General features: G+C 38.9%; 1 protein-coding gene across 2 annotated transcripts in view; it reads left to right on the top strand.

The window, feature by feature from the left end:
• The window catches only part of YWHAE (tyrosine 3-monooxygenase/tryptophan 5-monooxygenase activation protein epsilon), a 40,219-nt gene extending 27,516 nt beyond the window's left edge, over nt 1-12,703 (top strand). Inside the window, exons 2-7 of one of the 2 annotated variants that reach the window (XM_069089697.1) lie at nt 1,967-2,166; nt 3,033-3,139; nt 3,873-4,079; nt 6,382-6,518; nt 10,004-10,046; nt 11,765-12,703. In XM_069089697.1, coding sequence (XP_068945798.1) covers nt 1,967-2,166; nt 3,033-3,139; nt 3,873-4,079; nt 6,382-6,518; nt 10,004-10,011 — 659 coding nt within the window. In that variant the 3' untranslated portion in view covers nt 10,012-10,046; nt 11,765-12,703. The remainder of the gene's footprint in view (nt 1-1,966; nt 2,167-3,032; nt 3,140-3,872; nt 4,080-6,381; nt 6,519-10,003; nt 10,047-11,764) is intronic. The other variant, XM_069089696.1, reaches the window with a different exon arrangement.
• The last annotated feature ends 1,886 nt before the right edge of the window (nt 12,704-14,589 follow it).

Below are 14,589 nucleotides of genomic sequence, written 5' to 3' on the forward strand. Positions count from 1 at the left end.
AATACTAAGATACATTAATGAAAAGACCTTGCATTGTAAATTCTCACCTATGTGAAGATGTATTTGACTTTAACACAGTACTACTGTACATAGATTGGCTTTGTTTTTATTACCTTCTGTTTTTACTGTGTTATGGGTTTGTTGCTATTTAGCTACACAATTGTCAGTATGTGTATCTTGCCATTACAGATAATAGTGCTATGAATATTTTTGGACAGATCCCATTTTCCTTTCAGGGACCTTTTCTCATTATAGTCTGCTAGTTCAAAGGATTTGGCCATTTTTGGAAACCTTCGTTTCCAAAGAGGTTAGATTATTCAATAATTGTCGAGGCATGTTAATAGTGTACTTGCTTTATTCTATCCTTCCCGGTATCAACTTTTGACCTCTAGATATTTGTGAATTTTTGATGGACGTTGGTCTAGTATAAGGGATTTTAGTGGGCATTTCTTTAGTTACTAGAAATTTTGAATGTTTTCATGTTTTATAAAAAATTTTGTATTTTTTCAAGGACATGCTATTGGATTTTAAAAATATAGTACTTACAATAAAAGCAGTTTGAAGTCTTTGTTTTAGATACAAGTTTCTGCCAGGTTTACTTAAAAATTTGCAGATGTTGACTTATGTTATTTAATTTGCTTTTATATCTCAAAATCAGACCTAATTGTTGTGTATTTGTAGTGGATATGGAATTAAATTTTTAAAAAGGTTCTTATTGACTTTTTTTGGGCATCATCATAACTGCTCTTATCATTCCTCCTCTTCCCCAAAACCCATCCCAAATAATAAGTAGTATTTTTTAAAGACAAAAAAAGGGGTGGTGGTGAACCAGCATAAGTGATCATTACATTGAAAAAGTCTGAAAATAACATGCAATATACACCATTTGTGGACTTCCTTGCCTCTGCAAAGGGATGTAGTGGGGAGATGTGTCTTCTTATAGATCTCTTTTTTTGAGCTGTGCTTATTCTTCATACATATTTTTGCCTTTTTTTTTTGGAAGGGCAATTGGGGTTAAGTGACTTGCTCAAGGTCACACGGCTAATAAGTGTTAAGTGTCTGAGGTCAGATTTGGACTCAGGTCCTCCTGACTCCTGGGCTGGTGCTCTACTTACTGTGTCATCTAGCCGCCCCTGTGCTTATTCTTATAAAGAATAAAGTTTTACACTTAGAAAGTAAGTTTTTAGTGATGTCTTTTTTTATCCTCATAAATTTTCCCCTCGTAATTTACCTCACCTTCTCCCCTTCCAGAAAGTTATGTCATATAATAAACAGTATTTTTTTTAAAAGACCAAAAGAAAGAGGAAAAAAATGAGTAAAGCCAATTAATACATTGTAAGAGTCTAAAAACAAGTGCAGTGTGCAAAACCAGTGGACCCTCCCATCTCTGCCAAAGTGGGGTGGGAGCATCTTCCTCACATCTTTTATTTGGAGCCATGCTTGTTCTTTATAATTTTGCATATTCATGTGTGTGTGTTTCTTTGAGTTGTTTTCATTAAATATATTGTTTTCTTGGCTCAGCATTAGTTCATATTGTTCTTTCCTTGCTTCTCTGTAGTCATCATACACATCATTTCTTTACAGCACATTACATTCATGTGTTACAATTTGTTTAACCAGTCCCCAGTTGATGGACATCCACTTTATTTCCAATTCTTTGCTTTTACAAAAGTGCTACTACAGATATTTTGGGGTGTGTGTATATAAATAGAGTATTTAAACTATTGTCACATTTGAGAGTTTTCTTGTGTTCGCTTTCCTTGATTTTGGTGATCTCCTGAAGTAGTGGAAAGAATCCTAAACGTGGAGGAGATTCTGAGGTCTAAAAGCTGTGCTACTGTGGTTTTTGTTAGGCTGTTTATCCACTTGGTCTGGTAAGTGGATAAATGAGAAGGGATGTACTAATTAAAGTTTCAGCATCTTAGAGTATAAGATTTGACATTTCCATTTTCCTGTTACTTTACAGAGATGGTGGAATCAATGAAGAAAGTAGCAGGAATGGATGTGGAGTTGACAGTTGAAGAAAGAAACCTACTGTCAGTTGCATATAAGAATGTGATTGGAGCCAGAAGAGCATCCTGGCGGATAATCAGCAGCATTGAACAGAAAGAAGAAAACAAGGGAGGAGAAGACAAACTAAAAATGATTCGGGAATATCGGCAAATGGTGAGCTTCCTTGTTGCTTCTTTGTCCCTTGAAAGAGGGGTTGAGCCTTTTACCTGATTTTTGGGAGGGGGAGGACAGGACCCGATTCACTGTTAGTGTTAGATTGGCAGAGTATGGACTCAAATCAAATTGGGGATGTGCTGCTTCAGGAATGGCAATCTGCTGGTGGGGTGTGGTACGGATTGATTGCAAAGGGGGGAGTCAAACTGGATGGGGAGCCTACAGTAAGGTGGACATGATATGATGAAGGCCTGGACTGGGCTCATAGCAATGAGCAATAAACCAAAATTTATTTTAATGTTTTCTAGGTTTTTTCAAATGGAATCCATTTTTTTTTTAAACAATCTAGCCATATTATAGTAGGAATACTACATTATACATAAAGGTAGATCTCAGTGAGAAATAACCTTCAGGAATTGAACTAATTTAACAAATTTTCCAAGACCCTGTTTTGAATGTTTCTCCATCAGTGTTCTGTGTTCACATCATCACTGTTTCCTATCCCTCTTTTAGGATTATCTAGTGTTGTTATTCTTCACTTTACTAAGTCTGGGTTTTGATAGTTTAAAAATTGAGATGTGGGTTTTTTCACTATTTGTGTACAACAGGATCAACCCTGATACCTACTTTGGTTCTTAACCAAATGTATAGCAAAAGGGAAAAGATGCCTTGATCTTAGTGACCCTCTGTCCTGGAATGTTTAATTTGTGTGTGTGGGCAGGGGAGCATATTAGAGATAAATGGGAGAAATGCACCAGTGGTATCAATTTAACAGCAGGCTCTCATTCCCATAAATTAAAGTTTGAGGTGAGTTACTTATGTGTTGTTGAATTTATGAGTCTTAAGCCTCCTGTTTGATTTTCCAGGTTGAGACTGAACTAAAATTAATCTGTTGTGACATTCTGGACGTACTGGACAAACACCTCATTCCAGCAGCAAACACTGGCGAGTCCAAGGTTTTCTATTATAAAATGTAGGTTCCTTACTTCTAGGGAAATGTCCGATTAAAAGTTGGCATTCTTCTTAGAACATGACTTCCTATCAAGGCTTCATATTTAAGAATATTCTTGTAACTATGGAAAGATTAAGTGGGAGAAGTGACTTCTAAATAAGCATTCAGCTGTGAACATGATACCAAATGATAAATTACAAGGAGGGAGCACTTTTCGTGCAGTGGATTCTTGTGTTTCAGATGATTGGAAGCGGTTGTTGAGATAACAAAAATAGGTCCTGTTTCTCTTCTTTTCTATATTTGTCATCTTGTCTGTACCAAAGCATTGCTAATTATTGATTACATATGTCATAGAAATCCTACCCGATCACTCATAGGCCCTTTCTCCACCTCTCAGAGGACTTGGGGAAATAGTATTTTCATCTTTAGGGACTATTGTTAAGTGAGGAGTCAGTTTGAGGGTTTATATGATTTTGGAGTAGTTGAACTCAAAGGCTTTTGTTGAAAGTTTGGGTGGTATCTAAGTGGGGAGTAGTTAGCAGTAGATGAATTAATCAGGTAATCAGGTCTGACTCTAGAAGCTTTTATATTGTTTGATAAACTAAGCCTGAATATTAGGGAAAATGCATATACATGTAATCTTTACATATGTAGTATGTGGTTGTATTTTTGTAGTTTTTGTTATTATGTGCAGATCCTAGGGACAACCTGAAAATAATATCTTTAAATGTTTTTCCCCCCTTCCCTACTCCAGGAAAGGGGACTACCACAGGTATCTGGCTGAATTTGCCACAGGAAATGACAGGAAGGAGGCTGCAGAGAATAGCCTGGTGGCTTATAAAGCTGCTAGTGATATCGCAATGACAGAACTTCCGCCAACGCACCCCATCCGCTTAGGTCTTGCTCTCAACTTTTCCGTATTCTACTATGAAATTCTTAATTCCCCTGACCGTGCCTGCAGGTAAGTCAACCATTTTGAGAAGAAAAGCAAAAATCAGTTATCTGATGGCAATAGGAATTCATTTTTATTTTTGCTTCATCCTCACTCTAATATTTCCCTATGGCCCATGCTGTTGGATCACCTGGTAAAGAGCCCTGTTTTTATACTTAATTTAAATGACCCCTGTTAGATGGGGTTGAGGACCTAAATTATTCTAAATGCAGCATCATTAGGATAAAATACATTTTTACACTTCAGTATTGAGGCAAATACCATAATCATAAAGTAGGTATAACTAATTACTTTCTGTTTGAAAGCCCAGCATTTATTTATTTATTCATTTATTTTTTGCCTTTTGGAGGGCAGTTGGGGTTAAGTAAATTGCCCAAGGTTGCACGGCTAGTTTTTTTTGTGTGAGTGTTAAGTGTCTGAGGCTGGAACTGAACCCAGGTCCTCTTGACTCGGGGCGGGTGCTTTACTCACTGCGCCACCTAGCCGCCCTGAAAGCCCAGTATTTACCAGCTTGTAGCAGCAAGCACCCCAAGCACGTCAATTGCTGCCCATACAGGTTCTTGGATCTGCTTTGTCAAAGGAAAGCAACTCAAAATGGGTTAACAAGCTTACTTTAATCAGTCAGACATATATCGTTTACCTTATTCAGGGGAAAAACTTCAACTTCAAAAACCCAACTTCAAAATATACAGACAGAATTATCAAGACAGAAACAGATCAAGTAGACAGATTTCCAAACTGTCCAACCATTACATCCATACCCAGTCAACATCTGGGTTTCCACATCTGGGTTTTTCAAAGCCGGGGGACTCTCAACAACGGCTTCCCATAATTCAGATCAAATCACAGAACACCTCTCAAAGTGAGTCCCAAAACAAAGCTACACATCAGGGCTTATATAGCCTTCTCCTGGCTCAGAGAATGTAACAACCTTTTGGACCCACTGGCCAATCAAAAAGTATCTCCTGAAAAACAAGCCTCCCACCCCAGGCTCCAGGTGCACTTTAGCCTAGGGGCAGGGAAGATCTTCCAAATTTGCATTCCCACTACACAGCTGTAAACAAAAATTGGGATTAATTTAGGGTCTTATTTTTTGGTAGGAAGTATGTCATAGTTAGTCATACTTTTTGCTATTTTAGGGTAGACTATTTTTTTTTTTTTTGCCTTTTGTAGGGCAATTGGGCTTAAGTAACTTGCCCAAGATTTTGTGTGTGTGGGTGTGGGTGTTAAGTGTCTGAGGCCGGAACTAAACTTGGGTCCTCTGGGGCTGGTGCTTTACTCACTGCGCCACCTAGCTGCTCCTAGACTTATTTTTCTTAAGAGTTTAACCAATCTAAAAACATTCTGAGTGACCAGTAGAGTTTAGTAGAAGTGGAACAGAACTCTGGTTCTCCATTGATTGGGGTGGGGGGTATTAATGATATAAACTGTAGGTAGCTATCAGTTCCATTTGATATTCTAATATATTCTTATCTTGTAAATTGTGATGAGTAGCTCATATTTATACATTTTGATGATTGATTTAAATTTCCCTTTAGCCTTAGTATAGGTTAAGTTCTGTTGTGAATTTCAAAGTATCCTCCTTTTTGGAGTAGATATCAGCTCTTTGAAGTAAGTAGACTAGTTCCAGCACACGGATGTTGAGGAAAATCAGGAGAGATAATGGAAGCACTTTGTGACATTTAAGATGTTTTTTCAGAGATTTGGAAGGAAATTTGACCTGCATATTTATTAACGTGTAGTCATCCCCTGCAGTCTTAGTCTGAGGCTTCACTATTTTGGATGTGTTGATGTTGGGTTATCCTTGACTCTGGCAGACCTTAATGATCTGGGGTATTTTTGAGTATGAACTTGCTAATGATTTTATAAACCACCTTCTTCCAAAATCAGCTTAATTCCATAGAGGAATTAGGAAAGTAAAAAAAAAATCTTCAATCTATCAGAGAATGAATTTCTTTTGGTTTTGACTTTTAACAGCTGCTGAAAACTGCCTATTTGAGTGATGTGTGAAGCCACACTTCCTGGAAGCTTAATGTTTATTAATAGGCTAAATGGGGAGGGGCATTTGGAAATGTTCTTCTGAATTGGCCTTTTTAAGACAGACCGCCCCGTCCCCCTTTCCCTCCTGCATTGTTTGGGATAGATAAAATTTTTGCTGGAACTAATCACCCGGCCAACACTAGGGCACAAACTAGTGATAGGGAAAAAAAAGTTGGGGCTCGATCAGACATAGTGATGTCTAATTCTGTGGAACTGGGAAACTAAGAGTTGTTCTTATGTGGCACTTAAAATGTCATCTGAATTCCTGCAGGTTGGCAAAAGCAGCTTTTGATGATGCAATCGCAGAACTGGACACGCTGAGTGAAGAAAGCTATAAGGACTCGACACTTATCATGCAGTTGTTACGTGATAACCTGACACTATGGACTTCAGATATGCAGGGTGATGGCAAGTATTCTCTATTTTTTTAATTCATGAATGAAAATCTCTTTTTCTCTTAACACTCATCCTCTGTAATTGATTGAAACAAGAAACAAGTAACCCAACTGCCCCTCCCCAAAGTGTGCATAGTTAACAGTCAAAGTTTCCCCATTGGCCAGGCTCAAAAACTGTCTCAGTCTTCACCCTGAATCTATCACTTCTCAATATTTTAAGGTTAGAATTTTCACTTTTAACTACTGAAACTGACGACGTCTATGTGTATATCTTGAGAGATGTCTTACAAGTATTAAGCCACAATCCTAGACACTGTAACTTTAATGTAGAAATTTTAAAAAATATAGTGCCTCTTTAGGGAAAACACTGAAAGAGTGCCCATTTCACTTGGTCTATAGCCATCTCTCATTCCAGTTAACACTTAGAGTAAAAAGTTAGGTTCTACTTCCTGCATAAAAGTTAATAGTAGCAGAGTCATTTTTAAATGTTCTGCTTAAGTAAACTTTGTTTAATGTACATGCTTTTGAAAGTCAGAGACTGGAAAACAAGAGAAGGAAGGACTGTGTGAATATTGTCTCTAAGGTTAGGCTGCTGCTTTATTTGTATTGAAGGTTTCAGTAGGGGCTGGTGACATTCCTGAAGGCCCAGACCTGACTTGGTCCATCATCAGTCATGTTGCTTATACAGCTGTGGAGCTCCATTGAGATTTCTCCAGGTAGTTTGCACCAATCTGAAGTGTTTCTGAGTGACCGTCAGTGAAAGCTTCAGATGAATGAGCCACAATAGTCTAGTAGGGAAAACACCAGCATAATGACCAAAAGCCTTGGCCAGGCCAGGACCAAGGGCAGTGGCTTCCTGTTGTTGTTCCAGCTGCCATGTTTGTATTAGACTGTAATCCTCTGTTGGCCTTGAGGTACCGGCAGCTAGAGTGAGAGGAGCACACTCTGGCACATGAAACCCCTCGAGAGTTGGGCATCAGTGTGCTTGGGGTGGGGCAGGGCAGGGGTGACCTCAAGCTCCAGCTCAGTGAACTAGAACAATGCTCTTTGTCTTTCTGGGCTGAAATTTCTTTCTCTGTCAAATGTAGGCTAGATTAAATGATTTTCCACTTGAATTATCATTAGTGAGATTGAGATTCATGTCCACAAAGAGAAAAAAATGTAAATAACTTTAAAGTAGCTTTTTTTGTGTGTGTGGATTTTTTTTTTGGGGGGGGAGGGAAATTGGGGTTAACTGACTTGCCCAAGGTCACACGGCTAGTAAGTGTGTCAAGTATCTGAGGCCAGATTTGAACTGACTCCTGACTCCAGGGCTCATTCACTGCACCACCTAGCCACCCCTAAAAGTAGCTTTTAAATCATTAACCTTGATATCGTTGGAGGTACCAACACTGTGGATAGAGAAGGGAGCCCCAGTATAACATGGAGAAAAGGCTGAATTTGGAGTCTGTAAAACCTTAGTTAACAAACCATCTCTAATAACTTTGTTGTTGTTCAGTGGTTTCAGTCATGTCCCACTCTTTGTGGCCCCCTTTGTGATTTTTTGGGCAAAGATACTGGGGTGGTTTGCCATTTCCTTCTCCAGCTCGTTTTACAGATGAGAAAACTGAGGCAAGCAGGGTGAAATGATCTGCCTGGAGTCACACAGCCAGTAAGTGTCTGATGCTGAACATGAAGATGAGTCTTCCTGATTCCAAGCCCAGCGCTCTATTTACTGTACCGTCTAGCTGCCCAGTACTTGGCTAGATAACTTCTCAAAGTCTGTTTTCTTATTTATAAGAAAGAGAGAGTTGGGCTAGATGGTTACTAAGCTGCTTTCTAGCTCTAAACCTGTCCTCCTCTGAGACAGTCACCTCCAAACCAGCCTGCTGACTTTCCAACTAGTGGGTATGATCATAGCAGCCTGGAGAAAGGAGGAGAAAATAGTGATGGTTTGCTGAGGATGTGTCCTCTGGTGGATGCTCACCGCATGGGGTCCTCAGGTGATCCAAGGAATGAGAGAGACCAGTGAGCCTGTTCTGGTTCACATGCCAGGCCCTGAAGTGCTGTTTGTGCCTCTTGTTCATGCTGCCTTATTTGAAGAAGCTACTCTTTGCCAGCAGCAAGCAGACTGTGTTAATTTTGAAAGTTTCTGTTTTGAATACCAGTTTGATTAAAGCATAAGTTAAGGGAATGCCGCAAACTTAATATTGAATTTAATTAGGTAGATTTGTTGGGGTTGGAAACGAATCAGAACGTTCCAAAGCTTAGTAGAAAAGTCCTAATCTATTATGATGTCTGACTAAGTATTGATTAAGATCTGAGCTGTAACTGCATTGAGCTCTTGTCTGGCAGATATCATAGTGAGCTCTCCTTCAGAGCATCCTGGTTCTCTTTTCTCAGAGTTAAGATAAGCACCCAGGAAGTTTCTCCTTTACAGGTCTGAACTGGCTTACATGGCAGAGTCTTGTTTGTACCCTTTCTTTTTCCAAATATGTTTGTTTCCCTGTGAGCCTTATTCTTCCTAAGATCAGTTCAGGCTGTCTTTAGTGAGGTGTTAGAGCCAATTTTGTGGAAAGTTTGATTTTCATGTGAAAGCTTTGTCACCAAGTATTTGAGAGGAAGGTTGAAAAATCAAAATTGAGAGGCCGACAGCTTAGCTAGAAAGGTTGGGGAAAAGAAAGTGAATTTCCCAGTTGTGCTGAAATGTGTGCAGATAGTAGAAAATAAGAATGCAGTTTAAGAAACAATTAGAAGAAATATTTTTAGATAGGTTGGTCCATTCACTAATTGTGCTTAAGAGTAATCTTCCAGCTTGTATTAATTTGGTTTTGTGAATTAAAACTTGATCAATTTAACGGTACTTCTGGTATGGTCCTTACAGTTTCTTAAAAATACAGTTTTATTTACAGGGTTAGTGTTACTTGTAGACGTCTTTCTGTTTTCTTTCACCCTTTGACAGACTTGTGAAAGATAATAAATGAGATTGTTGCCATGAAGTTCTCATGTATTTACAGGATTTAAGTGATGAAATGCATGTAACTCATGGGTTTGCCCCTCTCATTGTGTCTTTTAGTTACATTGGGTTTACAAAGTCTGTTCTTTTCAGAATTATAGAACACGATGTTGAGTTCAGTTTTCTAAACTGTAGATTAGATGTATATGTCATATAAAAATCCATAGCTAGCTAAGTAGCTGCTCCTTCTTCCTGCACAGTTCCTGTGAAATTATATTCTTCTGTCCCTGGGAAAATTGAGCAAATTTTTTTCTTGAAAAGTGCATTTGAGGTCAGTTGCAACTATTACTATTCTCATTTTACAAGTAAGGGAAACTGGGTAAGAGGTTAGATAATCTTGCCAAGTTTATACAAGTCATCAGGAAGACCAAAATTGGACATTTTCTTGACTCCCAAGTTCAAATGGTCTTCCGCTCTGTCCCACAGCTTTGGGGTTTTTCCACACTAAGTGATGTTGCTTTCATATGATTCCTGTTTTCCCCCCCTTTCTCCCTGCTATTTAGATTCCTAAAGGAAAATCCAACTGTTCTTTCCTAAAACTACTTTGTAAGTCATTATCCTAGCACAGTGAATTTTTCTGCTTTTGAGTTCTCATTTCCTCACTAATCATGCCTGCATATCATCATTTTGGTGCTCATAGGCTGCTTGTGTCTTAGACTTGATTCTAGGGCTAAACATTTTTCCAGTGATTTGTTGCCTGCTACGGCTGCCCACTTTCTGGATGGGTGTGATTTACATGAGGATGGTATAAAGTTATTTGATCTTTTGGCCAATCTCACAGTTGCTTATGTGTGAACTAGAGCTTGCTAAGACCTTGAATAATTAACTATTTCAGCCATATTCTGCTATCAGAAAAGTAGAATGAGTTTTTTAGAATCATTTATTACCAAGTTTAGATGCACATGGGTTTTGTCAAGAATTGAGAAATTCAACAGTTCCTTTTATATTAATAAGTGGTTAATTAGGTTTTTGTCTCTGTACCTTCAAAATAAATAGTATTGTCAGGAAATCACCTTTATTAAAACATTTATTCTCTGGGTCCTGTTCCCCCTCACCTCCCAATAAAAACCAAAAGCAACCAACCCTAGTAACTACCATTTTCATGTTAACATTTGTTGAGATGCCATGATTCACTATATCCAGGTTTCAGAAGACATCTATCTAAGGTGCCTCTATACCCATAGGATTCCAGTATGAATGTCACATATCCATTCTAGTTTGCTATTTTAATATGTGTGAATCATGAATGGTCAAGACCAATTCCATGGTTCCTTGTGTTGTCTGAACTGCCTTATGTCAAGAGATGGAGTTTTAGCTAATTGATTTCCTTTATTTAGATTCAACTCAGGTAACTGTAGAAGACTGTAAATGGTTTATTAAAGAAGAGAAAGAATGTAACTTTCACCTGTTTAATCATATTCTATGGAAAGTCCTATCTCCTTGGCATGCTTGCTTCTCTGTTATGGCTGACTTATTTAATGCTCATCAGTAGGTAGTTGACCTCCAGTGAGTAGGCTGGCTTTCTCTTGCATGTCTTAGTGCAGTTAAAACTCCCTAAGCTAATAACTATTTTAAAGAAAAACAGCATGAGAGAACCTGGTCCAAATGCCCTTCTCTAATAACCTCAGTGTTCTGGTTTATTTTTGGCATGCTGTTCCATTTTGGAATGTGAAATTAGGATAGTTTGAGGCTGCCTTGATGAGACACAAAATATTAATGTCCCATTTCAAAAATAACAAAAACCAACCACCATAATAAGCTTGATTCTAATCTCATGAGTCCTTGTTGCAAGGTTGCCTCTGTTTTGAAGCATTGCTGAGATTGAGTGGGTGAAATATCCCTGCTCCTTTGAAAACCTGCCTTGATAAATACAGATGATCCCTTTTCTTGACGCTCAAGGTGGGGGTGAGGTTATTAGGGAAGAACATTTTGTCCTGAGATAGAACATGAAAGCTTGATTTTCAACATGAAAGCTTGAAAATCATGCTGAGATCATTATCTTGGCTGTCCATGTTGAGAGTTCATTTATTTAGTAAGAAAAAGTTGACTACTCTGCACTGATTTTCATGCTGTGTGATATTCTTCTAGGTTATTGCAATAGAGTCTTCTGGGGGTTTAAGACTGGTTTATCTTGAAACAGAACCCCTTTGTATGAGTGGGCAGTAAAATAATAGCAAGTATAAGCTTTCTTTATACTTGGACTGTACTTGTCACCTCTAGTGTCCTGAGTCATGATGAAAGAGCTAACCCTTTTTCTTTTACAGGTGAAGAACAGAATAAAGAAGCGCTGCAGGATGTGGAAGATGAAAACCAGTGAGAGACATCAAAGCCAACAAGAGAATCCATCTCTGACCACCCCACTCCTCCCCATCCCTCCCCCCGAAAATTCCCCATTGTCACTGAGAACCACCAAATCTGACTTTTACATTTGGTCTCAGAATTTAGGTTCCTGCCCTGTTGGTTTTTTTTTTTTTAAAACAGTTTTCAAAGTTCTTAAAGGCAAGAGTGAATTTCTGTGGATTTTACTGGTCCCAGCTTTTAGGTTCTTTAAGACACTAACAGGACTGCATAGAGGCTTTTTCAGCATTACTGTATTGTCTCCGTGCCAGATGTGGCAAGATAACCATTAGAAATGGATATTACATTGGAATGCCATTAGACTTCTAGGTGAAGCAAGAGTCTAGGAGAGAGGTTTATCGCACTGTAGGGCGCATGTGGTGGCATTTTTCCTTTTTATAATTGTTTAAACCGAATTTTATACCAATGTTTAAAATTAATTGGGTGTTTAGCTTGAAGTTACAGGTTGCGTTGGAACGTTTATTGTAGTGGTTTTGCTGTAAAAAGTGTTTCCAAACTGTGCTGAAATGGTGCTGGTAACAGCCCAACAATCCGTGGCTGCTCATTCTTGCCGACTTTGACCTTCCCTCACAGCAGGTTAGCATTGAAGGTGGTATTGAAAAGCCTGCATGCGTGTTCAATTCTTTGGTTTTTCTCTTTCCCTCTTCCCCTTCTCCCCCTTTACTCCCTGCCCTCCTTCGCTCGCTCAACCTCTTTCGTTCAGTATGTGTAACTTGAAGCTAATTTGTACTACTGGATATCTGACTGGAGCCACAGATACAGAATCTGTATTGTTCTTACTGAAACACAGCATGGAATTAACATTAAACTTAAATAAAACAAACCTAAATTAAAAATGCCAAAAATTATTGCGACTCCATCCTTTATACTTCTCAAATAAAGACTCTGGTCCAAACACTAATGGCAGTATTGTTTTTGCATGAATCCAAAAGACCCGTAATCTGAAAGGTTTAAAATGCTTTGTTCCAAGCCGCACAAATGATGTTAGAACTCTCTCTCTCTCTCTCTCTCTCTCTCTCTCTCACAGTCATACTCATTCTTTTTTTTTTAAAGCAGTTGGGGTTAAGTAACTTGCTCAAGGTTACACGGCCAGTTTTTTTGTGTGGGTGTTAAGTATCTGAGGCTGGAACCGATCCCAGGTCTCCTGACTCTGGGGCTGGCGCTCTTACTCACTGCACTACCTAGCCGCCCCTCATTCTCTCTCTTTAAAAAAAAAAAATTGCCTCTTCACCAGGTGTTAATAGAGCTGGTTGGGTAGGCCAGCTGTGTCCCTATGTGAATGGCATTCCAGCACTTGTGTTGCCTATTTCATAGCTTATGTAGGATCAGTTTCTGGTAACTAAAGGGACATTGATTTTTTTTTTTTTAACATTCAGTAACATTGCATTTAGAGTTGCTTCACTGAATGTAACTGAACAAGTTTGAATTGTTAGAGTAACTTATCTAAAGCTGAAGTTAAATTATGACCCCTTTAAAATGTTTTAGGCCATCATCAAATGGAAGGACAATTAGCAAATTGATTGTAGTTCCTAAAACTGATTGTTAAACTGTAGAGTATAACCATATGATATTGACGCAATTCCATTTGAAAAATTGGGCAAAGATAATACTTCTGGAATTGTAGATCAGAGTGGGAAGGAACATGAAAACATCTAGTTCAATCCCCTGCCTTGAGGCAGGTTAGGTAGTATCCCCTTTGCATAGATTACATAACCAACTTTCCCAAGGTCATACAGTTAATAAGTTTTTTTTTAAGTGGCCCATAATGTAGATACAATTTAGATCGTTTGGAAAGATAATTCCTAAAATTGCTAATTGTTTTTTCCAGCAGATAATGAATTTAAGATGATAGTAAATTATGTGTTAGAATAGACCTAATTCAGCAGAGGCAGCAGTGTAAGACGCTTTCTAGCACTGACCAGGATGCGTTGGTAGAGTAATCTTAAATTTCTGGTGCCCTTGTTCTGCTTTGTGGGAGCATTTAAGGGTAACTTTGTCTGCAGAATTCTTGCAGACATGAAGGGCCACATCTTTATTGCATAGATCACGTTGAGCAGTGATGGGATGCTAAAGTTGAAAGAATCCAGGACTTCCTGTACATACAGCTCAGAGGGTCCTTGTGAGTGAAGGATGGTGATGGTTCTGTTCCTGCAAATCAGGGAATCGTGTGGCACTGGCAGCAAGGCCTAATGATCCTTCAGGGGATTCTTTTCATCCTTGGCTATTCCCTTCCTACACAGGGGAGGGTGTAAGGAAGGTGGGACTTGTGGCCAGTTACAAGAAGCACCACAAGCTTGGGAGAGACTGCTTAGATAACCGCATAGACTTTGCCATGATAGATGAGTGCCAGACAAAACTGCAGGGAGGCCAGCACCATCGACATTTTCAAGAGGTAAAATAGAGAACCTTCTTTCTCTCTTCCCTTGGCCAGAGAAGTGTATGCCTCAGCAGCCATGTGCTCCCAGAAACACAGTGTCACTATTACGTTGCCAATTTTCATGGACATGGTAACTGACCTTAGAACAGAAAGAGAAAATGGAAATGGTCACTTTGATCATCAGCTTGCCACTCATCACATACCTGTATAGCAGAGAGGCCATGGTAGATAATTAGAAATGTGAGTAAATGGAAGGAGATTTGTGCTTGTTGGTTTAAGAGTTGGGCATAAGCTGCTTTTACCTCCTGAGAGACTGGATTTTAGTTAGCCTCCCTTTTAGGAGGCTGGGGTGGG

Source organism: Petaurus breviceps, unplaced genomic scaffold (assembly GCF_028583685.1).
Source record: "Petaurus breviceps papuanus isolate PSGF00001 unplaced genomic scaffold, PetGlider_PUasm1.0 186, whole genome shotgun sequence".
Lineage (NCBI taxonomy): Eukaryota > Metazoa > Chordata > Mammalia > Diprotodontia > Petauridae > Petaurus > Petaurus breviceps.